Source organism: Thunnus thynnus, chromosome 10 (genome assembly GCF_963924715.1).
Source record: "Thunnus thynnus chromosome 10, fThuThy2.1, whole genome shotgun sequence".
Lineage (NCBI taxonomy): Eukaryota > Metazoa > Chordata > Actinopteri > Scombriformes > Scombridae > Thunnus > Thunnus thynnus.
This window is the reverse complement of record NC_089526.1, coordinates 1968408-1995364: the sequence shown is the minus strand read 5'-3', so window position 1 is coordinate 1995364 and position 26957 is coordinate 1968408. Positions and strand designations below refer to the sequence as shown.

Sequence of the window (26957 nt, the reverse complement as noted above, 5' to 3'; positions counted from 1 at the left end):
GATGTACAAATTTACCTTCAGATCAAACTGCAGTCATTTATTTATTTATTTATAATCCTCCAAAATTATGGCGTTTTTTTTTTTTGCGTGTTATTTTGAAAGTTGTGACCGGATATTACGTGTTCCAGTTTCGCTGACTTGACACTGATGGTGTTTTTTTTTTTCGGCTCGTGTTCAGCATCATCGTGTAACGAATTAAAGCAACGTAACACCCAAACCCGGAGAGACTCCAGTATGTAACCCGCACGGCTGACTGGGTTCACTGTGGGAGAACCAGTAAGGAGGCTGCTGGGAGAACTGGGACAGCGGACGGCATCAAACTGGGTAACCAATGTTTCCTTACAGGTCTTAAAAACGTTCAGACACCGACGACGGGGGAGGAGGAAGAGGGGAGGAGGAGGAGGGATGTAGAAACACCTCAGCTCTGCCTCCTCTCATCCTTCGCTGTTAACCGACGTCACTGACGCCGAACTCCGTTTACAAATTTAGCAATTCTGTGTTTCCTGACAATTGTAGATGCTTAAGTCAGATAAATTATCCAGAAGAGGCTGTGAAGTATTAGAAGCCACTTTGTGATGCGATTATATATTTGTATACATATACAAACATGTTATCTTCCAGTCTGGACGTAATTTGAACCGTCACCCCCGTTCAGAACCAGTTCACACCGCTAATGAAGCCGAGCGGCAGCATGAACAAACCCGCTTAATAAATTGAAAGTTTTAGTGAAAGACTCACAATTTTGTGAGGTAATTTTAAGCCGAATTTTAAAGTAGAAGATACAGATACAGAAACGCTCTTCGTGATTGTATCAGCCAGTGTATATTCCTGCTCCTAATCAAAAATATCTTTAAATCTTTCAATTTTGAACGGAGTTTGGTTGTGTTGTTTTCTGAGCGCAACCTGCGCATTATTTGTGCAGGAATAGACGACCTGTAATGACGGCAGTGACGTGTTTTGGTTAAAACTGTCATATATATATATTTATATGGGTTATTGTTATATTAAACTACATCAGATTTTTTGCGGTGGCTGAAGGGTGAAGGTGCGTTTATTTTCAGACACTGAGCAGCGCGTTTCCTGCTGGGCGGGGCTCCTGGTGGCGCTGTCCGGCAACGTGGTGCTGAAACTGTACATTACCTAAATAACGTTTTGGTTCATGAAATATACATTAACATAGATATTTATGACGATCATGAACTGTGTGACGAGTTGAATCAGCCTGACTTAAAGCTGTATGAGTCATTGTTTACTTAAATAAACTTTAAAACAATCTTAAATTTAAGATAAATAAGTCCAGGTATATTTTAGGACTGTTACTAATAATTCTTTTCATGATGGATTAATTTATAGGTTTGTTTTTTCTCCTTTTTCATTAATCTATTAGTTATTAGTCAATGAAATGTCAGAAAATGGTGTAGAATAGAATATAATAGATGTCATCAGGGTTTTTTTGTGCAATTAACAATCCAAAACTCAAAGATATTTAATTTAACAATCATATAAAACAGATAAAAGCAGAACAGCTTCATTTGAGTGTCTGGAACCAGAAAATGTTTTAGATTTTTTTGCTTAATAAAGGACTTAAACAAGTAATCAATGATCAAAATTGTCACCTCTATTACTGTGTATCTTCTCATCTTCTTACATGATATTAAATATAGTTTTAGACCTAAACAATCATTTATTTCATGTATTATTTTATATGTTTTGGTAGCTTTTCACTGTCAGTTTTTCTCATTGTGTTCTGCTTCCTGATGACGTTAAATTATATCTATTATATGGATATATTCTGTCATTATTTTAAAAGTTCTTTGCACAAATATATTTTAATTTTTGAGCACAGCTAGTTATATCACATGACACATTGGTGTAATTCTTGTAACTTTGTGCAACATTAATCACATCATGTTTTTTGTAATATGTATATTTTCATTCTCGTGCCCTTTGTAAAATGTTCACTTTGAGAAAATGAAGACTGTGATAATTAGTCGTGTGACTCAGATGTATTTATCACAGCTGTGAGTACTCAGCAGTTGTACTGAGCGAACCTGAAGAAGCTACAGGCGAAACGCGTTGTTCGCTCTGAATAAAGTCACAGTTAAGTCGTTACAGTGTGCGGTGGTTAATTTTGATTTTCTCCTTATATGTTCCTGCGACCAACCAGCACCTGACTGAAAATACTGGCTGTGCACGAGGAGTTCTGTCCTAGTTATATCACAGTTTAGGAAACACACTTTCCATCATTTGAAAACTTGGGGGTTTTTTTTTTTCATTTCTTTGGTTATGACCTCGTGAGTAAACAACAAGGTTAAACTCCTGTTTTCTGTTTCCTGTCAGTGTGTCTGAAGCTTTGTGTTTGTGTTTCAGACTCTCAGACTCTCGTTCACCATGTGGGAGAAAATGTTTCTGCTGCTGCTTCACACTGTGGAAGGTACAAAAACATCTGCAAACATCATGTTAGTTTGTTAGTTTGACACAAGTTGGAGGCCGTTTGTCTGCAGTTTTTATTGATGAGAACTTCAGAAATTTCATATTATTTCAAGATATCCTGATATCCCAAAAAAAAATCCTACATTTCCTATGATGCAACTTTTCTTTCATTTGAACCTCCCTGCTGTTTTTATTTCCTGTAAAGGTCTCTTTGTTACTCATTGTATCTGCCTCCTTTGATTCGTTTCTGTTTGGTTTTTTTGTATAAATACATTTTTAATGTATTTAAAACTGGATAAATGTGAAGGCAGCTGGAAACTTTATGGAGAAAATTGACATGTTAAAAAATGAAACTGCAGTTAAAATAAAATATAAATTTCCCTGCTTGGGAAACCAAGGCCAAGCTGACACAACCCTGATGACATCACTATGACATCATCTGAGTTACTTTTTCAAATTTTAGCTGTAGTGGCGTCTCAGTGCTGGCAGGGGGCGACCTTTTCTGAGGCGGTGGTGTCTCCGGCGGTGGAGAGCAGCGGTATCCTGCGGGTGCCGGGCGTGGCGTCGCTGCCGCAGTGCGTGGCGGCATGCTGCGACCTGCCGGGTTACGACCTGGCCTGGCTGTTCGAGGGCCGCTGCTACATACTGACCTGCCAGCAGAGGGAGAACTGCCAGCCCCGAGAGAGACCTGGCGCCGACTCTGTCCTCGCCTTCCTGCGACGGACGTCGCCACAGACGCTGGTGCTGCAGTCTCTGGTGCGAGGCGAGCCGTACGGCGGCCGCTGGGGGCCCCTCTCCCGGTCCTCCGAGGCCCCTGGGGACCTGGAGGCCCTCAAGGACATCGCCCTCTTTGACGGGCCCCAGCAGGACTTCTCAGACCCCGGTATGCTGGATGTGGAGTACTCAGAGGAAAACCTGGAGGAGCGCGGCGGCGGTAGAAGAGGAGGAGCAGAGGCCGAGATGATGACCGATCAGCCGTCCCTGAAGGGAGGAGACAAGTTCAACCAATCAGAGGCAGAGGGAGGCTCAGAGAGGGGGCCGACGGAGAGCAGCGTGGCCCAGAATAGAGCCTCCTCCGAGGGGAATCTCAGCCGGGGAGACGAGGACAGAACCAGGAGACCAACTGATGCAGCTGCTGCAGAGAAAACAGTGAGTGATGATTAAAGAAGATTTTCACCATTTTACACTGCAAATACTAAAAAACTACAGCTTCAAAACATCATGTGATACTCAGCAAGTGAGTGACACATGCTGCAGCTAATGATTTTTTTATATTGAAGATAAATCTATTATTGTATTATGTATATTTGTTGGAGGTTTTATTCACTTTCAGAACGACAGAAACATCAACATGAAGAGAGAAACAACAGAAAGATTCTCAGTTCTCATGTTTTGTTTGCTTCTTACAGACCGAATCACAGAGCAGCACTGATTCTACATCATCATCACCGTCGCTACGGAAACCAACAACTTCTTCCACACAAGACAACCATATAAGGACTTCACCCTCCACCGCTGCCACGCCCCACTGGACCAGCAACACGCCCACACAGACAGGTGACCGGACAATGTCAAACTGAATCTGAAAAGTTCTGGCGTTGATCATAATAGTGACTGTTTTATTTTTCTACAAACAAAAATTTAAAATAAAGAAGATTTGAAAGCTGTTGTAATCACATAATTTTATACGTATAGATTCTAAATTTAACCATAAACCGAACACTGACCAAAGAAAATCATGTTTCTATATATTTTTCTTCACAGTCTTGAGCTGAAATTCCTCTATTAGATATTTGACCTTCAGTCTGACGATTCTCTCTTCCTTCACCTGCAGATCAACCCCTGATTGTGTCCTTGGGAAACCCCGTAGACCGGACGCTGCCCACAGTTAAACCTGACGCTTCACTTCCCTCTGAACCCACGACTGGTACTGAACACAAACACACAATCACACCAACTATATTTACTGTTTTATAACAGTTCTTATATTTGTAGATAAAAATATACATTTCTCTGCCATATGTGTCCATATTCAAAACATATATGGTTAACAATATAAGTATCACATATGTTAAAAAGTATAAAGTGTAATATGTGTAATTTTGTAATATTTGACATATATTTGACCTAAATATGCTTACATATATGTGTTTTATAATTATGTAACATACATCTGTTGCACATATGTGTTAAATAGATGTTGCATACTGTATAAGCCAAGTTCATATATGGAACCATTCAAAATTGGAACTTAAATTGTAATTTGAGGGCATCGATTATGAGTCCGCTGACCGCGGGCCGGCTCCGTATTGTTGAGGTGTTTCTGTAAAGAACTAAAAAGTCAACCTCATGGTGGTGCTAGAGTCAGCAGGATTCATCCTCTGGGGAAAAATGAATGTCTGAACAAAGTTTCATAACAATCCATCAGATATTAGTTGAGATATTTCAGTCTGTACCACAGTGGCGGACAGACAAAATATGTAGCATAACCTTGAAATTGTGAAATAATCCAAAATATTTTGACAACTCAGCTCAGTATTATTAAATGATATTTCATCCTGCTTCTATTTACAATGAAAAAGTTTATTGCTGCTTATTTTTTTATTTCATCCCAGCAGTTTTTTAAAAGAATCTCAGTCTGCCTTCATTTTACAACAGCATTTTCCTAATGACCATTATTATTGTTTCCTTATGCTGCTTTTATTACATTACATTAACATTTATTAAGTCTTAATCTGTCAATTAAGACAAACAGGGCAGAGCCAGTTATGTTATTGGCTGTCACACACTTTAAAAAAAGCAGCTTCTCTGGGCTCACTGTTTAAAAATTCTATAATACAAAAAGTAATAATTGTCTCGTTAACATTTGTAAAGGCGTCTCTTACATAATGGCGGTCGATGGAGAAAACGTTTTTTGGGCTGCAGGAGATTTTTTAGTTGTAATACCACAGTTGGCCTCTGGGACAGGATGGCAGTGTGACACATTATAACAATTCTGTCAATATATCTATCTGTAATATATGTATCAATCAATACATTTACATGCATATCTATTGTGGTGTATTTTCATTAAATGCTTAAAGACAATATTAAGCTATGCAGATAGATTTTATGAGTTTATAAGCAATAAGGGCTAGTGTGATACAATTTGTATTGGTGTAGTTATAATCTCATGAACCATATTTAATCACAATGTACGTATAGAGGCACGGTAGAAGAATCATAATCATACACTGGAGAAATTTGAGTGTGTTTGTATTACATGTCACTTTGCTTGGGTCTGCTAAACTCTTCACCTTTAAAAAAAATACTCTCTGGAGGAGATCAAGAAATAAGGGTGTAAAATGACTAGAATAACTTATAAAAAAAATAAGAGGCCAGAAGACAACTTGGCAATAATGGTGTAAAATGATTCCCAATACTTATATATAAAAATTGGATATAATCAGGTAGAATTGAATACGCCAGTACATATCCTCAAACAGCTCAAAACCTGTTTTGAAGAGTTTTGACCAACAACGAGTGACGGAGATAAAAGTAACATAATAATTGGTCAAAAATTAGGGAGGGTGGATGATAAGGTGTGACCTAAGCCGACCCAAGGGCATAAAAACAATGCCCCAAAGAAAAAACCTTTGGAGCGATTTGGTTCGTTGTAAAAGTGCTGATTGCTCCCCTTTTTTGCCGGCAGTAAAGAACACTTCGCTACTTGGACCTCTGACTCCCTTTTTATTTTCAAGAGAGAGTTTTTTTGCTCTGGTACCTTTTTCTGCAACAATTTGATACAACACTATCTATTTATACACATGTAAACTATCAATATGAGTCACAGACTGACAGTGTTGATGCTTTACAGATGCAGTAAAGTTGTTCCAGTCAGCAGTCAGAGCTCCACCTGCTACCCAACCTCTGACCTGGACTGTGACCTCTGACCCCGCCACCACCCCTCCTCCCAACACCAACTCCCCAACAACAACCACAGCTACGCCCTCCGCTACGACCGCCGCCGAGTCTGGTAAATAATAAATACACTGAATATACTCATCTCATAGATGATACAAGACATTATTTTTACAACAAACTTATAAATAACAGCAAAGTAACAGAACATGTAAACATACAATAATTATCTCTTTTACTCTCCCTTTGTTCAGTATCAGAGGTCGGTGGGTCAAACCGTGGTCCGGTGGCTGTTGTGGGTCCTGACAGGAAGTTGTTTCTCCCAGTGAGCAGCTTGTTACTGGATGGCAGCGGCAGCACTGACGACCGCGCCGTCATCAGCTACCACTGGGACGCCATCAGGTAGGTACATTTATTATTATTATTATTATTATTATTATTATTATTGTTATTATTATTTTACTTCTGTCCTCTTCTTAAATGTATTTAAATGTTTTTTTTTATTATTTTCTTTTTTAATTTGTTTGCCACTTCGAGCTGCATTTCGTGTATGAAAGGTGCTCTATGAACTTTTAGATTTCACCTTTTCTTTTAATTATGAGAGATGTTTAAATACTTTTCCTAAACTGGATTTATTTATGCTGCTTTTATGACTGATTTGCTTGTTTGTTTGTGTTTACTGGTTCACAAAGAAGCTCCTAACAGAAATTAAGTTGTCTGAATTTGAATTGAGTATAAATAAAGTTTATTATTGTTATTATTAGTAGTAATAGTAGTATGTATCTGAACCATTTGACTATTCATGTAAATGTTTTAATTGATAAAGTTATAGCTTTATAACTGGAAAAATAGATTAATTCAGTTATTTATTTATTTGTTTGCACATTTAAAAAAGTACAATTTGTGTTAGAAAAATTATATATGAGTCGATTTGTACACATCCACATATTATAAGAACCATACTTTTACCTGCATATACTCAGCTCTACATGAGTTTAAAGTAAACAAAAAAAATCAAGACAAACAGAATTACAATAAACAACAATAATGAGGGATGCTACAAAATTAAGAAAATAACGAAAAAATATATAAATATAAATATAGCTATAACTACTATATATATATATATATATATTAGATGAACAGATTAATAACTCTGTCATGTTTTTCCAGCGGTCCTCCGGGATTAAAGCTGGAGGGCGGGGAACAGGCGGTTGCCACGGCGACAGGCCTTCGGGTGGGCCGCTACACCTTCAGATTGACTGTCAGTGACCAGGAGGGGGCGACAGACAGCGCCTCACTGACTGTCCGGATCCAGGAGGGTGAGACGGTTTAGATTTCATGAGTTCTCCACAAAACAAAACATTTTTAGACATCTTTTAAACTATTTTTAATTAATCAATAATAGAATAATCTTTGTTTTTTTTTCCTTCCTCCTGCAGCCAGAAGTCTTCCTCCCGTCGCTCACGCCAGCGGCAGCCACACTCTCACTCTGCCCAACAACTCTCTGGTCCTCCGAGGCTCCATGACCGACGGAGACCAGACGGAGGTTCACTACCTGTGGGTGCGAGACAACCAGAGTCCTGCTGCTGGGGTCAGTCCACACCGCTGACTGCTGATAGATTCTATATGATAGATTAGATCACATTAGACAGATTAGATTAGGATTAGATCAGGCTGGAGTGTGGGTAGATTTACATTTATATTTGACTAAACTGAGTAGATTCAATTCATTTATATCAGATTAGAATAGAGTAGATTAGTGTTAGATTATATTAGGCAAGAGAAGTTTATTAGTTTATTTTATATGACACACTTATCAACAGAAAATAGTTTCATCATGACATGGCAACTAACCCTAATCCTAACCCTTCATTGTATTTAATCACATTTTAAATTTAAGGAAGAAGTTTTTAATTAGATTTCTTCAAAATAAGTTTGACTAAATTAAATCCTTTATTTTTTTGACTTTTAGATTTTACTAGAAAGTTTTTCTGTTGAGAAATACGCTGTATGATTCTGCAGATATGTTCCCAATTAAATCCTTTTTAAGATGTTAAAGTCATTTCTAAATTGATGGTCTGATAAAATGTGTGTCTGCAGGATGTGCTGTACGACTCAGACACTCAGGCTTCTCTCTACCTGTCCAACCTGGTCGAAGGCACCTACCTATTCCAGCTGAGGGTGACCGACGCTCAGGGACGCTCCAACACCGCCACGGCCACCGTGGAGGTCCGACCAGGTAGGACGGAGACACAGACTGAAAGCTGAAGGACTCTTTCAGCTTCACCTGGTCTGAATCAGGCTTAGTTGTTGTTTACGGCAGGTTTTGAGTTTGTCTGCAGCTTTGTGATGCTCAGTTCAGTTTTACTGACACAACACCATCAGCTGTCTCCCCTCCTGTTACCCAGACCGCTATCACTTTCTTTACTTACACTTTCTTTATATAACCAGGAGTGCAGAAGTTTGATTGCTTATACTGTGCAAAAAAAACTATCTTAAAAACATACCTAAATATATAAATATTAAAATGTCAGTATGTTAGGTACTAGGGGTGTGCCCGAATACAAATACGTTATTCAGCAAACCACAAATAGTGGGGTTTTTACGAATATTTGTTTCATACAAATATTTTTAAAATTATTTGTTTTAGGGGAAAAAAACAAAAAAACAAGACAAATACCAGCGTACAGGTCGGTTACATCACTATCTCAGTGTCTCTCCTCTGCTCCGCTGTGACGTCTATCAGCAGGTCTCAGTGAGGGGAGTCACATCCACCTGCTACATGACGCACATTTCCTTATTTGAACATCAGTCCCGGAGTTGGGGGTGTTCCCCAGAGATAAAGCTGAGCCTTCTGACACATGCTTCATGAACAGTTATTGTAATTAATTTTCTAAAATTAAAAGCCTGATAAAAAAAAAAACAGGATTTTTAAGCCTCTTTCCACCTTTATTTGAATACAAATACAAATAATTTTGCTGCCTCAACAAATACAGATACAAATACAAATACTGGGCCTTCTGCACATCCCTATTAGGTACACCTTTACACCTTACAGTTTTTATTTAATCTGTTTTTAGAGATGAAATAAAATCTAATATTTAGTCTACCATATTCTTACTGTCTAAGTGGGACAAAATATTAGAAACACCTCTCAGTATAACCTGATACGGTTCAACAGCACTACAAACTGCAGCCTCCAAAACAACCATAAAATAAATCAACACCTACTTGCAAACTGATTATTATAACCTGGATAAATGTCAGATTTATTATTATAATTTGTTATAGATGTAACATCGGTGCTGTGCAACAGAAAAATAATACAGTATATTTCAAAACCAGAACATCCCACCCGACCCATCACAGAAACCAGAGGCTAAATATAAAGTAGCTTGATTAGAAATAAAGGGAAAGTGAAAAAAGCGACAATGCAATTCTCAAAAAATAAATAAATAAATATTGAAAAAATAAGCAAATCTCTCACATGGAAATCAAAGCCTTTCCACTTCATCCTTACAGAATCAGCTTTATTGGCCTCGTATGTTTACGCGTAAAAGGAATTTGTTGTGTGTGACCTTGAGAGTCACAAGAAACAAAGTTCAGGAAGAGACACGTGGACATAAAGCAAAATATACACACAGCTTCTTGGGTTTTACTGACTAGTGAATACTGTAGATAGATGCATGTACAGTAGATGATACATTGGCCTTATTGTGTGAAGACGTCTATCTGCTCTTACAGCATCATAACTCACTGAATCTTCAATAAGTCAATCAGTTTAACAGCAGACATTTATGTGTAATACAGAATACTTTGTTGATCAAAAATGATGTTTTTATACCAAAATACTTGTGTTTAATGCAAAGTAACAGTAGGTGGATGTTACTACAACAAATTCATTTATTTATAAGTATATTCTGTTTTTATTATAATATGTTATAGTTAAACCTTATAAACGTTGTGAGATTACTGAAGTGTGTCCCTGCCGTGTCTCCGTAGAGCCCGGCGGGGGGGAGGAGGTGGAGCTGGAGATGCTGGTGTCGGTGTCTCAGGTCAGCGTGGCTCAGAGGGACACGGTGATCCGACAGCTCGCCGCTCTGCTGCATGTCCTCGACAGCGACATCCAGGTCCGAGCGCTGCAGGGACACTCCCACCTCAGGTACCGGTTCTGACTGGTTCACTGACTGGTTCACTGACTGACCAGCTGATTTTACCACCTGACTGACTTTATTTTACAGGTCCCTTCATTTCATACTAAGTTTCTGAGTAACTTGCAGGTATTTAGTGGTTCATTTTTAGGACATTTTACAAATTATAAGAAAAATGGAAACAAGTTTTAAGTTGGTTTAGTGTTGTTGTTAATTTGCAGTTAAATAGTTTGTTATGTTCTCTGTGTAGCACGGTGCTGCGGTTCTCGGTGCGGGGCCCCTCGGGGCCGCTCTCTGGCTCCAAACTGGTGAGTCTGCTGAGGAACCAGCTGCTCAGAGAGAAGAGCGACTACCTGCTGTTCAGAGTGCTGAGAGTCGACACCGTCTGTGAGTTCAAACAGTTCACAGAAAGCTAATCCAGACTTCTGATCTTCTTTGATTTATGTATTTGCATCTTGCTCATTTTCACCCTCCGCTCTGTCTCTGCACTTTCCTTCTGATCTATTAATGTGATCATTTCATCACCACTGACAGTTCTTATTAAGTGATCAAATAGTCAGTTAGGGTTACAAGTGAAACAAAATATTGTCCTGAGTCACTGAAACTAGAAATGTGGAAAAATACACTTTGACTACATTCAAATATAATTGAGTTTTAGCTCATGATTATGGATCCATAATCATAACTTGTGTTTTTCTCAGATTTCTCTTATTGTAATGGAGAAGCAGATAAAATAAAAGACAGCGAAACATCACAGCTCCTCTGTTTCCACCTCAGTGTGTTTCCAGGTGTGTTAAGTCGTATAAAGGCTTCTGTCTCCAGAGTGAGCTGATGATGTCACTGATGATGTCACTGATGATGTCACTGATGATGTCACTTGAGTCAGTATCAGTTGGAGCTGACTAGTTTGAAAAAAAAACTGGCCTCAGTGTGGCCTCGTCTCTGCTGGAGGCTAGCAGCTCCAGGCTACGTTAGCTGCTACTAGCATAACACACCACAATCTCCAACTGAACTGTCAGTGGTCAAGTTGCATTGTGGGTAATGTAGTCGCTAGGCGTGAGAAAAAAAAAGATTAGAATAAAAAAGACGGTATCTGTAGTTCTGCTGCATCGATTTTTATCCTTTAAAAAAAAAAAAACTGTCCATCATGAGTTTGATGATGTTCAAAGAACAGGTTCACAATTTTCAACGTCTTTCTACCATCTTTTTTTGTCGCTCGTCTTCAGTGTGTTTGCTCCGCTGTTCGGGGCGTGGCCAGTGTGATCCAATCACAAAGGAGTGTACCTGCGACCCCTTCTGGACGGAGAACCTGATTCGTCGTTACCTTGGCGACGGGGAGAGTAACTGTGGTAATTATTGCCGCTTCACATCTTTCCTTACAAAGTGTCATGGTGTTTTCCATTAAAGATAATTAAACTTTGTAAAATGATTAAATGTTCGTCGTTTGAAATCCAAGAGAAGCTCATATTGTTTTTGACTTGCATATAAATAATTTTAAAGCTGCGACAATTAATTGACCTAAAGAAAATATCAGTGACTATTTGGATAATCGATTTTAAGTCTTTTTTCAAGCAAAAATACTGAATATTTGTTTGCTTAGTCTGCTTTTCCTCGTCTTAACTAATTGTAATCTGAACATCTTTTGGTTTTGGACTGTTAATTGGATAAAATAAGACATTTAAAGACGTCATCTTGGGCTCTATGAAATTGCGATGGACATTGTTTTCTGATGTCTAAAGCCCCAGAGGATCAATCGTTAGTTGCAGTCCTAAATAACTGAGTCATCTACAGCAGGTTTAATGCTGATTTTATCCTGTCAGAGTGGAGAGTGCTGTACGTCATCCTGACCAGCTTCATGCTCATGGTCTTCATCCTGTCAGTCAGCTGGACCTTCATCTGCTGCTGCAAGAGGTGAAACACTGTTTTATATAAAACTACTACAAACCCGTCATCCTGTGACACTAAAGTTTAACTGCTGTGTATCTGAACACACTGTGTTTGCTGACTGTGTTTAGGAGGCGACAGACCAAAGTGAGGAAGAAAACCAAATACACCATCCTGGACAACATGGACGAACAGGAGAGGGTGGAGCTCAGACCCAAATTCAGTGAGTCACTTCTCTTAAGCCCTTTTCAGACATGGAATATGTAACATTGCTGGCTTTACCTGTTTATGTGATGGACTGGTTCACAGTTTTTTCAAGTGTGTGTTAAACCAGCAGTCAGGTGTCCATATGAACAGTGAAAGAGGTTTTCCTCGCTGTAATCATTCCTCCTGTTCATACTGGATATTAAAAGATCCTTCAAATGTGCTTTCAATGGAAGTGATGGAGGCCAAAATCCACAGTGTGTCCACACAGTCATTTAAAAGTCTCTGTGAAGCTTATATGAGGCTTCAGCAGTCTGAGTTAGTCATATCAAGTGGATATCTGACACATTTACAGTCTTTTTAGCATCAAATTCCCTCTTTGTGTTTCCTCGGACAGTGTTTCCCTGTTGAGCTGCAGGTGGAAGTATAGTAACAAAAAGAGGAACTTTGGCACTAAAAAGACTGTAACGTTGAAAGATATCTACTTGATTTGACTCATTTGGACGCTGAAGCTTCATATTAGCTTCAGATAAACTTTTAAATACATTTTTGCACAGAAGGAGGACTGTGGATTTTGTCCTCCATCACTTCCATTGTAACTGCATTATGAAGGGATCTTCTAATGGTCAGTATGAACAAGAGGACTGATTACAGCAAGAAAAACAGGTTTCACTGTTCATTTGGGCTCCTGACTGTTGTTTTAAGACAGACTTGAAAAACTGTGAACCTGCCCTTTAATGCAATACTGATGTACCCATATAGTCTTTATCACTGTAACAATTTCCTACTCTCCATTTGACAACGGCTGAAATTCCAGTGTCTTGTGTTTATGTGCAGGATTGAAAAGTATCTCCACCAGGGGGAACATTAGAGCCTAATCATCCCTGGTTGACGCTGGAAGTGTTACTATATTGTTGTTGATATCACGGCAGAAAATAGAGCAGGGGCAACACCACAGTGGTCTGAATCTGCTGCTGACGACCTTACTTTCTGATAACTGCCTCCTCCTCTTTTCTTGGATGCATAGTGTAAATTTCTGAGGACTTGCACAACCAACACTCCAAAGAAATGCAGGACATGCAAAGTAGCCATGATGTACGTGTAAACGCGTTATTAAAAGCAAGTATATCAGCAGCCTAAGAGATGGGGGACAAAATACACAACCTTCCAAAGTTTAACTGAAGCTAATATGAGGCTAAATTGAGACGGTATCTTCCAAAGTTGCCTTCTACTTAGTATAAAACATAAAGGAACCATAGGACAATATCATTAAATACCTTCCTGGATACTTGTTTAGCTTAGAATATCAGTACAGCACCCAAAAATCAGAAAGATTTATGTAAAAAAAAAAGTTTTGAAACTGAAGCTTTACTCTAGAAGAGGAGGCAGGAGTTATCGAAATAAAAATACCTAAAGTTAAACATGAGAAGGCTTCAAAACACTAAAATTAAGTGCAGGAAACTATGACAGCATGTATAAAAGGTATAAAGGATGTTCAGAATCAAACCTTTCCTCTCTGCAGGTATCAAACACCGCAGCACGGAGCACAACTCCAGCCTGATGATGTCGGAGTCGGAGCTGGACAGCGATCAGGACACCATCTTCAGCCGGGACCGACCCGTCCGCAGCAGGAACCGGCTCAGCGCCCAGGCCGCCCGCAACGGAAACGCCTTCGGATGACGAGACGTCCTGGTGACATAGACAGGACTCTTCTGGGATGTTGAGGCTTTGCTTTCAGGCAGCAAGACATTTAACTTCTTAAAGATTGAAGGACTTCATTACCCAGAAATCCTGTGTTGTGAGGTCAGTAAAATCAAGTAGTGTCCCATTTCAGGAAAAAAAATCCTTCGAAGAACGTGAGGACTTAAGGCCAGGAGGACAAACATGTGACTCCTTACACAGGATGCAGGGGTTGGAGAATCCAAATTCGGGTAAAAGAGCACGATATTTGGAGGACGCTTTGGAATACAACGACCTCTGCAACCTGTGTTCAGGTATTCGGTCTTGAAATGTGGACTTAAGGAAGGATTAAAGTGAAAGACTGACATTAAAGTCACATGAGAAGATGATTATCAGCTTCATCTTCTTTGCATCCAGTACAGAGAAAGGTCCTGGACGTGTTACGCCATGATTAGCATAAACGCTGGAAGCAGGGGGAAACTGCTAGCCTAGCATTTGCAAAACAGAAAAAATCCACCTTCAACAACTTCAAAGTTATGTGATTCACATGTTCTACCTTGTTAGTCACCACTCCATCCAGGAGTCAGCAGGGTTTTGTTGACAAGAGCAAGAGGTCAACTTAAAAGGGAACTCAAAGCTAATCAGCCCTAAAATAGTGTTTTAAATATCTAAAAACTTTTGGTATCAGTATTGGAAATATTGGCAAAAATGTCAGTATCATACCCTGGTACTGGAAAAAACTCAGTCACATGACTTATTATAATTTCCTCTTTATTTTCCATTAATATCCATAGTCAGTAATACAAAAGTAAGATATTTTTACATCAACTATGACTACAACAGAGTATATTACAATTAACATCAATTACACTTTGTATTAAAAGCACAATCTGCTGTACAAACCCAAAGATCATAAACTGTCAGTACTGAACAACAGGGGATGGCGTATTATGTCATAATATTCATGGATATTATTTACTGTTGTATAATCATCTCTTAAATAGATATTTATGTTGAACACTTTGCTCTAATTAGCAAATTTGGGGCTCAACTGTAGAAAAATATTACTTTATTAGGCTTCTGTAGGAGGACATCTGGGCCCGTTCCAGATAGATTTTAAACTCCTGGCTCGTTTCAAATCAAACCTTACTTACAAAGAACGGGGCTCAGCTCAGTCATCATGACTGTAATTTGTGCTACTCAGCTGCTGAAAACTAGATTACTTAATAAACCTAAATTACCCCAAAAACACAGGACTATTGTTCAACACTGTAAGAATAATCAATCACATGGCACTTAGGAGACGACATGGCAACCAAGGTTTTTTCTGTTTTCAGGTATCAGGTATTAGTTTTTCAACACAAACCTGCCCAGGATTAGAAATTCACATCAATCTACACATTAAGGTTTTTATTGAACTACTATATTACAATAATTAATGACATCTTTGAAATGGTCTTACTTTATCTCTATACAGAAAATACACTTGACATTTATTTCTTCCAGAATATTAGGTGCATGCATACATGTCCAAACCAAACTAAGACCATGTATTCAACATTTATATTTTTGAAATTTAATTTATTTCTATTTTATTTGTGTATTTATTAAAACATTACTAATATTGATCACTTACAGATGTTATTGAACTGTGTGTAAAGCTAATGGTTCGTACACAGTTTTATGAATGGCATATGCTTTATAGAATTTAAAATGACCAACATGTAATGCTTTGTTATCTTTAGACCCAATTTGAACATGTGTCCCTACAGTATGTTCAATTATGTCAGCGAATGTATTTTAGCTGTATTTTTTTTTTTTTTTTTTTACATTAATAGTCCCACTACAGGATGTTCAATACAAAAACACAACTTTACAAAAGATCTAGAAAAAGCTTTTGTGCATTTTAATTCGCTTTATCACAGTAAATCTGCAGTTTCCCTTCTCTACCACACCAGGTTTGCAGCTTGGCAGCTTATTTTTTCGATTTTAAATCAAAAATCTTTTGTGCTACTGAAGCAAGTTTACTTTCAAGACTCCTATCATGAGTGGAAAAAGAATAAAAGTCCAATTAGATGTTTCAGTAAGAGATGAGCCTCATAAAAAGATGAAAGAAATCATGGTCAACTCAGAGAAATACTGCATTCTGATTGGCTGGACATTGTTCATTATAGAGTCGGGTGCCCCTGGTTCTGGAAGTAAAAATCCCTTAATTTTTCCTATAAACAATGTTACGTGACTCACAGTTTGAATTCCTCTATGGCTCGGATCGGCATTAAACTCTCTTGGTTAAATGAACAACTGCGTTAAAAAATATCTGGTTCTTTAGCAAAAAGTTGAAGCTACAAGACTTTATACATAAACATCTTGGGGTAGAAGTTAACTACGACGGTAGCACTAAGGTGCATTTCAGCAAGAAACAGCCAATCACAGAGCCACATGCTCTGCTAATGGCGGGTAGAAGCTAAAGATTATCATGTTGAGAAAAATGTTTTTAACAATCAACGGCGTGAATCGGTTCACTTTTAATTTCTGGGTCACTTTTGAGTGAATTCAGTAACTACAGCAAAATGTTTTGTTTACAACTCCAGCAACCAAATGTTTTGAACTCACTACACTCCGATTCGCGTGCACGACTTCTCCATAGCAACAGCGGCTGCGGCTCATGGCTATTCTAGTATTCTTAGCCGTCCTCCAAAATGATTGACAATAGGTTTCTCAGAAACGAAGTTGAAATAATGTAAGCTAGTGGTCAGAATATAAACATATAGGATTGTTACAGTATCCAGGAGAGTCCTGAGTTTCAGTAACATTTAGATCGTTTAAAGAAAATTTAGCAATGAGAATACAGAATGAGGAAAAACACTCCTCACACTTCACAACTCAGACAGTTTGCTAAACCCTTCCTCAGAATAGTGACCATTACTAGCAGCAGGCTCTATAAGAAAGATATTCTGTTTGGACCAAAAGTATAAGAGCACAACTGTAACTAATGAATTAAAGAGTGTTTGTTTGCTCTAATGTAAGCCACTAACATTATTTTACGTCAAAAAAGCCCCATTCAGGACTGGAACATCCACTGTGTGGAAGCCAGTCCTGGTTTAAGTTAATGTTAGTTGCTCTGTCTTGCTCTTTATTGGATTTGGGGAAGTTTGCCTGAGATTGTTTTGCCAAACTCATCATGTAGCCGTCATCCTTAAATCTTTTCCTCAAGTAAAAGTGGAACAAATTGTTTGAAACACAATAAAGCATAAATCTAACCACTGTGTTGTTTTTTTGTCCAACTAACTTATTAGTTCTTGTTACATTTCAATGGTGTAATGTAGGAAAGAAAAAGTCGCTGTTTATTTGCATGTCTTCTAAATGGATCAACTAGTGGGGATGACTTTTAGCCTCCACAGCATGATATCATTTATGTTGTCAGTAAATGCATATTGAAGACCCCTTTTGCCAGGGCTAATTTATATGCAAGTTAGCCAGAGACAGAATTTCCCACCAACACATGGAGCTAGTGATTAGCTAGTTACTATCTGCCAGCAAATTTTGTCATTATAGCAAAATAGCTAGCTAGCTAATCAGTAGCTCCATAAGTGAAATGACAAAAATCTCTTTGCATCTACTTCTGTGAAATCAAGGACCCCAAATTCTCTGGTTCCTGCTTCTTAAATGTGAATATTTTCAGGTTTCTTTAGTCCTCTATGGCAGTAAACTGAATATCTTTGGGTTGTTGGACTGTTGGTTGGGACAAAACTAAGGGAGACAGTGATCGAGAAGGCAGCCAGAGACGGCATTTTCCACAAACTTATGGAGCTGACGATTAGCTAGCTACTATCCGCCAGCAACATGTCATTTTAGCAAAATGGCTAGCTAGCTAATCGTTAGCTCCGTAAGTGAAATGGCAAAATCTTTTTCTATCTACTTCTGTGAAATAAAGGACCCACTGTTTAAAAACTTACTAAAGATTTTGATGGTAAATCTACATTCTCTATGTTTTCTATTATGTTTAATTTTGTAATAAATTCATTTTTTAGCTGTCATGTGACATGACACGTTGTGATGTGCGACGTTATATGCGAGTTCCCCCTCTCTTGTGCAGTGACTCAGCTAGCTATCTTTCTGTTGTACAATGAGCACTTACGGACATTTGGTGATTTCTAGAACATCTAATCTCAAGTAAAGCTTGAACAACAGTTAAACAAGAGCAGTCTGAGCCTACAGAATGTGACGACACGGACATGCAAACAACCATGAGCAGCTCTGGAATAACAAGCCCAGCTAACCCCAGAGCAGAGCAACCACTGAGGCCATCAGTAGGTAATGGTGATCTAGGCAAAAAAAACCCAAAACAAAACACTGCAGTCCCATGCAGCTTGTTTTATCCAAATTAAGAGGACCCTGTTTCACTTTCTGACCTGTCCAATCAAAACACGGCCTCTTCTAAAGAGAAATCATCCAGAAGCTCAGGATAAAAGCGGTTTTTACTTCTTTACATAAACTAAACGAAATTGACAATCATATGAATGTCAGATGAAACAATAAAAAAAACGTCACAAAAAATTTAATGCTGCTAAATTAATTAGCAGCATTAAAAAAAACAACTCTACTATAGATTTGGGATATTTGTAAGGGCAGTCCATAAAAGTTTGAACACTAAACCTTGGCCACCCAGACTCTAATTTAAAGGTTATTTTGTGTTGGTTAATGTTTTAAATGATTTAAAATCAATCAGTTCAAACCTGAGCTCTACAGTTACAGCCACCTTTCATGATTGCTTTATTTGTGTGTTGTCCCGCTGAACCCCTCTGTTTCAGGGTTTGAGGCCTCCAAAGCACATGTACTTGACTTCCAGGTACTCGTCGATGCCATACTTGGAGCCCTCGCGGCCCAAACCGGACTGTTTGACCCCGCCGAAGGTGGCCTCCGGTGTGGACAGAAGGCCCTCATTGACTCCAACTATCCCCACCTCCAACGCCTCCGCCACCCGCCAGATCTGACTCACATCCTGCGAGTAAAAGTAGCCTGAGAACAGAGGAACAGAGCAGAGCATGTCAGGGTTTTAAACTACCAGAGAGATAAAAAAGAATTCAAGACTATCCTGAGAGCAGAGCAACAGAAGCCGAGATTCCACATTTCAAGATTGAATATGTCCCAACCAAGCAGCAACCTCCGGGGCTGAAAAATGAAGCCAATGTGGAAGTGACAAAAACTGCAGTTCCTTGAATGGCCACTTGAGGCTCCAAAGCGAGTCATTCTCTCTAGACCCCATATTTTTATATAGTCTATGGTCCCAACAGGCCAAGAAGGGCTATCCCTGTCCAAATGGAGGCTTTTTGTCCATGTTTGTAGGGTAAACGTGGTGTATCCTTCACATTTCTCAGTAAGGATGCTTTGTTGTTGTAAGTAGCTTTGATGTCATAATTTGTGATTTTCTTTATTGATACTCTGAATTGATTGCTACAGTGCATGGATATAAAAAGTCTACAGACCAAGTTAAAATGGCAGGTTCATCTGATGTAAAAGAATGAAATCTACATAAATCATAGCAGAACTTTTTCCACCTTGTGAAATTGCAAGTGAAAACAAGCTAAAACTTTTTAAAGAAAAAAAAAAATGTAATAAAAACTTACAATAACCTTTTATAACAGGGGTCTGTGGCTGTGTTCAGAATCAACCAATCACAATCAAACTCATGTTAGAAGTTCTGCCATAATTTATCTTCATTTCTTCATTTTTTACATCACAAAAACCTTCCAATTTAACTGCGGTATGTAGAATTTTTATAGCCACTGTATATCACCCAGCCCTAATTTTACATTTAATCACACAATCTACAGTTTCAAGAGTTTCCAATGACTTCAGGTACCCACAGAGTAGGGCCGGGTTTAAGAAAAAAGATTAAAATCTTTTTTATTCAATTATGCCTTTTTCTGAATTCCTGATCTGAGTCAAAGTACATTGCGGACGCTGCTCCACTGAAGGCACCGCCAAGCCTAAAGGCAGATGTCGGGTTGCATTTTGGATTTAAAAACTATGACGAGCTGGACAAAAGCAAAGCCATATGTAAGATGTGCAAAATGGACATATGCTGTAGTGTGTTGGTCATGTTAAATTAAAACTACATTAATGTAACGGCTTTGGGGTCAATTTTTAATGTAAAAATTCATATTTTCAATAATGCACCAGGCTAGGGGCTTCCTTGTACAATTTACATATCGAAGCAAAATTGGTATTGTAACTGAAATATCCTGAACCGGAATGATACCAAGCGCTACCAGAGAGATGAACTCACCTGCCAGCCCGACGTTAGACGCGTTAGCGATGGCCAGAGCTTCTGCCTCCGTGTTAAACCTGTAAATCAGAAACAGTTTCTGGTTGGTCAACAGACACCTTCAGTACCTGAATACCACCATCTGATGGAGCTTTCTTGTTGTTTACATGCAAAACTATTTTTTTCTTGAGTTTAATTTGGAAAAACATTTCATTATAACGTGTGCTTTTAGACAATTTTCAGGAAGTTTAAAGAAAAAGATTTTCTTTATACAAATTGTAGCTGCAATGATAAGAGGATTAATCGATTATTTGACTGAGAAAATTAATCAGGAACTATTTTGTTGATCGATTAATGATTTTAGTCATTTTTTAAGGAAAAATGTCGAACATTTGCTCATTTGCTCACATTTTTGCAGCTTCTCAAATGTGAGGATTTTAAGCTTTTGTGTGTCATATATGAAAGTAAACTGAATCTCTGGATTTTGGGCTGATGATCAGAGAAAACAGATATTTGAAGACATCACCTTGGGCTCTAAGAAATCATAATTTTATAGAGAAAACAATTAATTGATGAATCGAGAAAATAATTATTAGTTGCAGTCCTAAGATGTATGATGCTAAATAACTTTTTTTTATTGATTCTAATTTTTGAATTCATTATCAAACTGAACTGAACATAAAGTAGCATCATCACCTTTCTGAACATTTTTAAGCTCATAAAAGTAGAATTTATGGCAGAGCTATTGTGTTGGATTGCATTAGACTACACAGGTGTTCTTAATAAAGTCTTGAGAGAGAGTATAAATATGAAATGATAAACTGGCAAACAAATTATAGACATGGCAGATTGTAGGTCGATAAAAATTCAATAAATCCAGATGTGAACTGATTACCAGCTCTGTAGACGTCACATGAACTGATCTATGAAGTGTAGCTGCTTCCTGTGAGCATTCTCACCTGATGACAGGCAGCAGCGGGCCGAAGGTTTCCTCCTTCGTGCACAGCATGTCTGTGGTGACGTCGGCCAGCAGGGTGGGCTCCATGAAGGACCCCTCCAGGCGCTTCCCGCCTCTCAGTACCTTCGCCCCCTGGGACACTGCATCTGATATCTGATGGGCCACCTGGGGGACAGAAACATTCACCTTTAAAAAAAGATCCCAAACCAGACAGGAGCTTTCTGCAACATCCAGGCTGATGAGAACACCAATTGAAGAACCGACTCATTATTTCAGCCTCAAAATTGACACCAGTTTTAGTGACCACTATGTAACCCCGGTTCTATGATATGATCATGATGTTTACCTTGTCAGCGGCTCTGGTGTTGATGAGCGGACCCTGGGTGGTGTCGGGCTCTGAGCCGTGACCCAGGCGCAGCTCGGCGTCCATCGCTTTACCCAGCTTCTCCATGAAGCGCTCGTAGATGCCGCTCTGCACCAGAAACCGGTTTGAGCACACACACGTCTACAGGAAGAAGAAGATGAAGAAGAAGATGACAGGAATGTTACAGTAATGATCAGAGAAACCAACACAGCTAAACAAAAGTGACTTTCTTTTCTTACTTTTTAATTCACTGGAATAATAAAAATATTAATAAGGATGCGTTTGTGAAGTATTTGCTAGTTGCACAGGCTAGCTGACTCTGAGCAGGGGCCTGGTCTGTGCTTGTTAGTAGCTAATAAGTTATCTCAGTAGTTATTTCCTTAGTTTTATTCACTGTTTTTATAGTCATGCCAGCTCAGTAACAATGACATGATGATCTGGTTGGTAATTAACAGACAGAGCACTGTGAGCTTCATTCAGAATCTCATCTTACCTGTCCAGAGTTCCTGAACTTGGAGGCCATGGCTCCGCTCACGGCCAGGTCGACATCAGCGCTGTCGAACACAACGAAGGGGGCGTGGCCACCCAGCTCCATGGAGGCCTTCTTCACAGTGTCAGCGGCGAGTCTCAGCAGCACCTGAGAGGAGAAAGAATGATTTTAGGCACAACAGAGAATAAGTTGTGACTTCAGAGGATTAGTTAGCCATTACAAAACCAGTGGTCCAGCTGAACTCTGAGGCTCTTACCTTGCCGGTGGCAGTGGAGCCAGTGAAGGAGATTTTGGCCACCAGGGGGTCGGTGCAGAGAACCTCCCCGACCGACGGAGTCTTCTCCCTGGAGCAAGGAACCACATTAAACACCCCCGCCGGGATCCCCGCCTGCTCTGCCAGCTGCAAAGAAAGAGACGATGAGGAGACATTTGGTGAAATTCTGTCACTGGCAGAAGAAAATTGAAAACCAAGTCATGTAAAGGGGTTAAATTGATCCAACATTTCAGTACGCTGACCTCAGCCAGAGCGAGCGCTGACAGCGGCGTGTCCTCCGCCGGTTTGATCACCACTGTGCAGCCGGCAGCCAGAGCAGCTCCCACCTTCCTGGTGATCATGGCGCTGGGGAAGTTCCACTGTTAAACAACACAACATTTACCAAACAAATACATTCAAAATTAAAGAGTTTAAAGCTCCACTAATTAATATTAGTTATTGATTTTTTAAAAAAAGGGAAAACTTATCAATGAAAACAGAATTCTCACAATCTCTACGGAGCTTTTTGGGCTCTTTTAGCACCTAGTTTTAGTTTAACAGCACATTTACTGTGCTGTTCAATCTCTTCAGCCTGCTGTCTGACCTACAGTGGGGATTATTATGTTAGCTCTTTATTTCAAGCAAATAGTTGAGATATTTCACCCAAAGCCACAAATGTGAACCTACTGGTGGTGCTAGAGGAAAACTGACCAAAGTCATTAGGATTCATCCTCTGAGGAACATGAAAGTCTGAACAAAATTTCATGACAATCCATCTGATAGTTTTTGAGATATTTCAGTCCAAAGTGGTGGACAGACTGATATTTCCATCCATACAGTCTGGCTGCTAGTGCGGCTAGAAACAAGACCACCTGAAACTCCCGTCTTATTGGCTGCTCACCGGTGTGATGATGGAGGCGACGCCCACCGGCTGTTTGAGGAGGAGGATCTTTCGGTCTTTGGCGGGTGACGGTACGATGTCGCCGTACACTCGCCGAGCCTCCTCCGAAAACCACTCCAGGAAGGAGGCGGAGTACGCGATCTCCCCGAGAGACTCCCGCATGGGCTTACCCTGCAACACACACACACACACACACACACACACACACACACAGTTGAACTTGTTTTCCATTACAGAACATCAAATAATTACACCACAGCCACTGATACATTAACACTGATGTTAAACGTTTACCAGCTGTTCTGTTTACTGTAAATAATCCACAGATCTCACTGCCAACAGTTCGTACTGGGACTATTTCTTCAGTAGAAAGTAGTTCCAGCTGTCAGTGTTTTTTGTTATTCACACAGCTCGATACTAAAACGAGATAAATGAGGAGTTGTTTTTTGTAGTTTGAGTGAACTGTCCCTTTATCTACATTATACTCACACATTCAAATGTGATCAGTTTAGCCAAGTCTTCTTTGTGCAGCGTCAGCAGGTCGAACCATTTCCTCAGCAGGACGCTCCTCTCCTGCACAATCAGATCACATGAAGCACACAACATCTCTGGTTACTGTTTTCCATCACTGAAGATGGTTTTTCCTGCATTTATCAGTTAAGTTAATATTTTGAACAACTTGGTGATGTTGGTGATGGATTACAGCATGTTTAACCACTTAATGTGAAGTCTAAATGGAGGTGAGAGATACTGAGGTTCAGCAAATCTGGTTCTAGCTTGCAGAAAAAAAAAAAAGAGATTAATATTTCACAGAATCGAAAATAAAAAAAAAAGCTGACAGGAGACTCCACTTACACGGGTGAGGTTCTTTAAGGTCACATTGGGCTGGTCGCAGTTAACTATGGGTTCATTTAAAGGCAAAATTAGCCTTTTGTTGACATATTCATTTACATTTTAGGTGTTTTCAAATGATTTCATCAAATGATTCATGTTTTAGATAGAAAAACATGCACGTTTTACAATTCCTATCTTTCACAATTGAAAAATTCAACCTGTTTCTAAAAACCATACTGATGTCAACAAACCTTTTACAGCACCAGAAAACATTAAAAATATATTTTTTAAATGTATAACCGTCTGTCTGGTAGTGCTGAAATGATTAGTCAATTTATCAATTAACTGATTGACTGAAAATGTATCAAAAACGATTACTAATTTACAAAATTTTACGATTGCTTCAATTTTTGCAACAGAATTAAAATGTGAAAAAAAGTTCTTATGCTTTACTCTAAAACATCTGAATAAAATAGGTCATGTATGAAGTTTAGAGCTGCTGTTACTGTTGTTTTCTGACATTTTATGCACTAAACGAATAACTGATAATGAAAATACTCATTAGTTGCAGCCTTGTTGTCTGGCGTTAGTCTTAACTAACGCCAGGCAACAGCTGCAACTCTCAGTTCTTTTAAATCACAGCTGAAGACTTTTCTGTTTGCTGCAGCCTTTTATTAAACCAAACTTGGGGGTTAAAATTTTACACTGCACTGTAACTTTATTCTCTTGTTTTATTGACTTGTCTTATTCCCTTTTAGCTTCTTTTTATTTCCAAATTTAACACTTTTTAATTGTTTTTATATGTCTTTTTACTTGTGTTGTTTTTATATTCTGTTTTGATGCCTTTTATGCTCTATGTAAAGCACTTTGAATTGCCTTGTTGAAATGTGATATACAAATAAACTTGCCTTGCCTTAAAATAGCTGTCAATCAACAGCAGCTTTCAGTCTTGGCTTTTATATATTTGAATCTCTGATTGTTCTTTTAAGAAATCAAACAATAGTTGGACTTTGTCTTTGTGCTCTGAAGGAAAAATTAACCTGACACTCTCCTGAGGTTTAATAACTGAGTGATAACAGTTGGACAGGAAAGACTCTAATCACTCACCAGCAACTCACAGGTCAACTTCACATGTTTATGCAACCGTACAGACTTCATATCAAAGTTATAAGACTGTACAGTACATGCAAATGTTCATAATTATTCTTTACTGTCTCCCACACACAGAAACATCAGGTTTACTCTGCTCTGACAGTTTATTTCAGTGCATGTCCTGCAGTGTTGTCACAATATTCAATCATTACCCAAATACCCCTCAGTTATTTTACTGACGAGACTGGCCTCAGTTGGCTCATGGATAATTTACACAATCAATACCCAATCAAATTAATTAGCTGTGGAAATACACCCGCCGTTAAGTAATCAGGTAATACCTTCACGCAGAACTCCATTCAAATATCTTGCAGTTTAATGTGATACTATTTATTGACTCAAATACGTGTTTCGTAAACGCAACAAATGCATTTTCTGAATCGTTGAGAGACTTTCTTCGCATCGGCATATATGTGTCTAACTAACACACCTGCACACCTTGAACTCGACCATGTTTAAGTATCTTTCGCTGCAAAACGGCGGCCAGGAGCACGCAATAAGAAACTGAAGTGACACTTTGAATTTCGTCTGAATTATTTGTTGTCTGGTGAATTATGCGTTAGCCGAATTGAAGTCTGGCTCCTACTGGTTGAAAAAATATCCTGTGTTACATTGATTTTGGTGCTTTTATGAGCTAATATGCAACAATGACCTTAATTTGACCGTTTTTCGAATGGAATACGGTTAACGGGTGAGTGACAAACGTCCAGGCTGGAAACATAGCTTACCTTAGCGGAGTACTGCTTCCAGGAGTGAAACGCCTTGTAGGCAGCGTCCACAGCCTGCTTGGCTTCAGCCGGGCCACAGTCGGACACCCGGGCTATCTCCTGCCCGGTGGCCGGGTCCAGGACAGGGAACACCGAGGCTGCGGAGACCCAGCGGCCGTCCACGTAGCCCTGCGTCCGGAGCAGGGGAGCGGAAACATCCAGGCTGTAGTTCCTCTGCATGGCGGCGGGCAGGCCGGGGAGCACCTGCCGGAGGAAGCAGCGAGTCCTCAGCACACAGATAGTGGACATACCGGGGGTGGTGTCTGGAGCTGTGCGTGTGTGTGTGTGTGTGTTGTATCCCTCCCTGAAGATCTGCAACTGAACCCCCAACAGCTCTCTGTCGGTTTCAACCAGTTCTTAAGGGGAGGACGCGTTAACCACGTGACACTGCACACATACAATCGTTACAGCACTTTACCGTCTTTTATTCAGTGCAGGTTCACTGATGCATTTAATGGATGGAGAGCATTAGAGGACGAGACTGGTACAATTGCATTCAAGTACTTCCGCGGGACTTAACCCTGCAGGTTTTGTTGCCTACCTACATAATACAATTTTTGGAGAGTCTCAAAAATCAAGTAAGTTAGGCTCTACCGTGAACAAGACTGCGGTCAAGTGAGCCGTCGTTTGAGAAAATCCGGTCAAGACAGCCGCCGCTTTGACTTTGATGCAGGTCGTTGTGTTAAACGCAGTTAGTTCCGGGTGAGGTCTGAAA

The 26957-nt window shown here is 39.4% G+C and overlaps 3 protein-coding genes across 4 annotated transcripts in view; 1 reads left to right on the top strand and 2 right to left on the bottom strand.

Moving 5' to 3' along the window:
- atp2c1 (ATPase secretory pathway Ca2+ transporting 1) overlaps positions 1–26957 on the bottom strand; it is a 323636-nt gene that overhangs the window by 146500 nt on the left and 150179 nt on the right. The window lies entirely within an intron of this gene.
- kiaa0319 (KIAA0319 ortholog) lies at positions 140–17077 on the top strand. Its single transcript, XM_067600375.1, has 16 exons — positions 140–324; positions 2371–2434; positions 2897–3582; positions 3843–3990; positions 4268–4360; positions 6290–6448; positions 6588–6735; positions 7507–7655; positions 7776–7927; positions 8437–8575; positions 10339–10498; positions 10738–10874; positions 11714–11836; positions 12308–12398; positions 12503–12594; positions 14098–17077. The coding sequence occupies exons 2-16, from the start codon at positions 2392–2394 to the stop codon at positions 14253–14255; spliced, it is 2478 nt and encodes an 825-aa protein (XP_067456476.1). The 5' UTR covers positions 140–324; positions 2371–2391; the 3' UTR covers positions 14256–17077.
- aldh5a1 (aldehyde dehydrogenase 5 family, member A1 (succinate-semialdehyde dehydrogenase)) lies at positions 15010–26957 on the bottom strand. 2 transcript variants are annotated; one of them, XM_067600379.1, is made up of 11 exons: positions 26837–26957; positions 26204–26446; positions 23979–24062; positions 23490–23660; positions 22852–22968; positions 22592–22735; positions 22339–22482; positions 21828–21986; positions 21483–21646; positions 20545–20603; positions 15010–19274 (listed from the first exon to the last, which is right to left on the bottom strand). In XM_067600379.1, the coding sequence occupies exons 2-11, from the start codon at positions 26420–26422 to the stop codon at positions 19063–19065; spliced, it is 1473 nt and encodes a 490-aa protein (XP_067456480.1). In that variant the 5' UTR covers positions 26423–26446; positions 26837–26957; the 3' UTR covers positions 15010–19062. The 2 variants fall into 2 exon arrangements, with proteins under 2 accessions (XP_067456480.1, XP_067456479.1); XM_067600378.1 differs by lacking the exon at positions 26837–26957 and having other exon boundaries at positions 26204–26821.

Coding starts and splice junctions, on each gene's coding strand:
- kiaa0319 (XM_067600375.1), top strand. CDS start 2,392: ATGTGGGAGAAAATGTTTCTGCTGCTGCTTCACACTGTGGAAG. Junction 3,991..4,267: donor CAACACGCCCACACAGACAG/GTGACCGGACAA, acceptor CTTCACCTGCAG/ATCAACCCCTGATTGTGTCC. Junction 7,928..8,436: donor ACCAGAGTCCTGCTGCTGGG/GTCAGTCCACAC, acceptor GTGTGTCTGCAG/GATGTGCTGTACGACTCAGA.
- aldh5a1 (XM_067600378.1), bottom strand. CDS start 26,491: ATGTCCACTATCTGTGTGCTGAGGACTCGCTGCTTCCTCCGGCAGGTG. Junction 24,063..26,203: donor GGAAGCAGTACTCCGCTAAG/GTAAGCTATGTT, acceptor CTGATTGTGCAG/GAGAGGAGCGTCCTGCTGAG. Junction 20,604..21,482: donor CCGCTGCTGCCTGTCATCAG/GTGAGAATGCTC, acceptor TCTGATTTACAG/GTTTAACACGGAGGCAGAAG.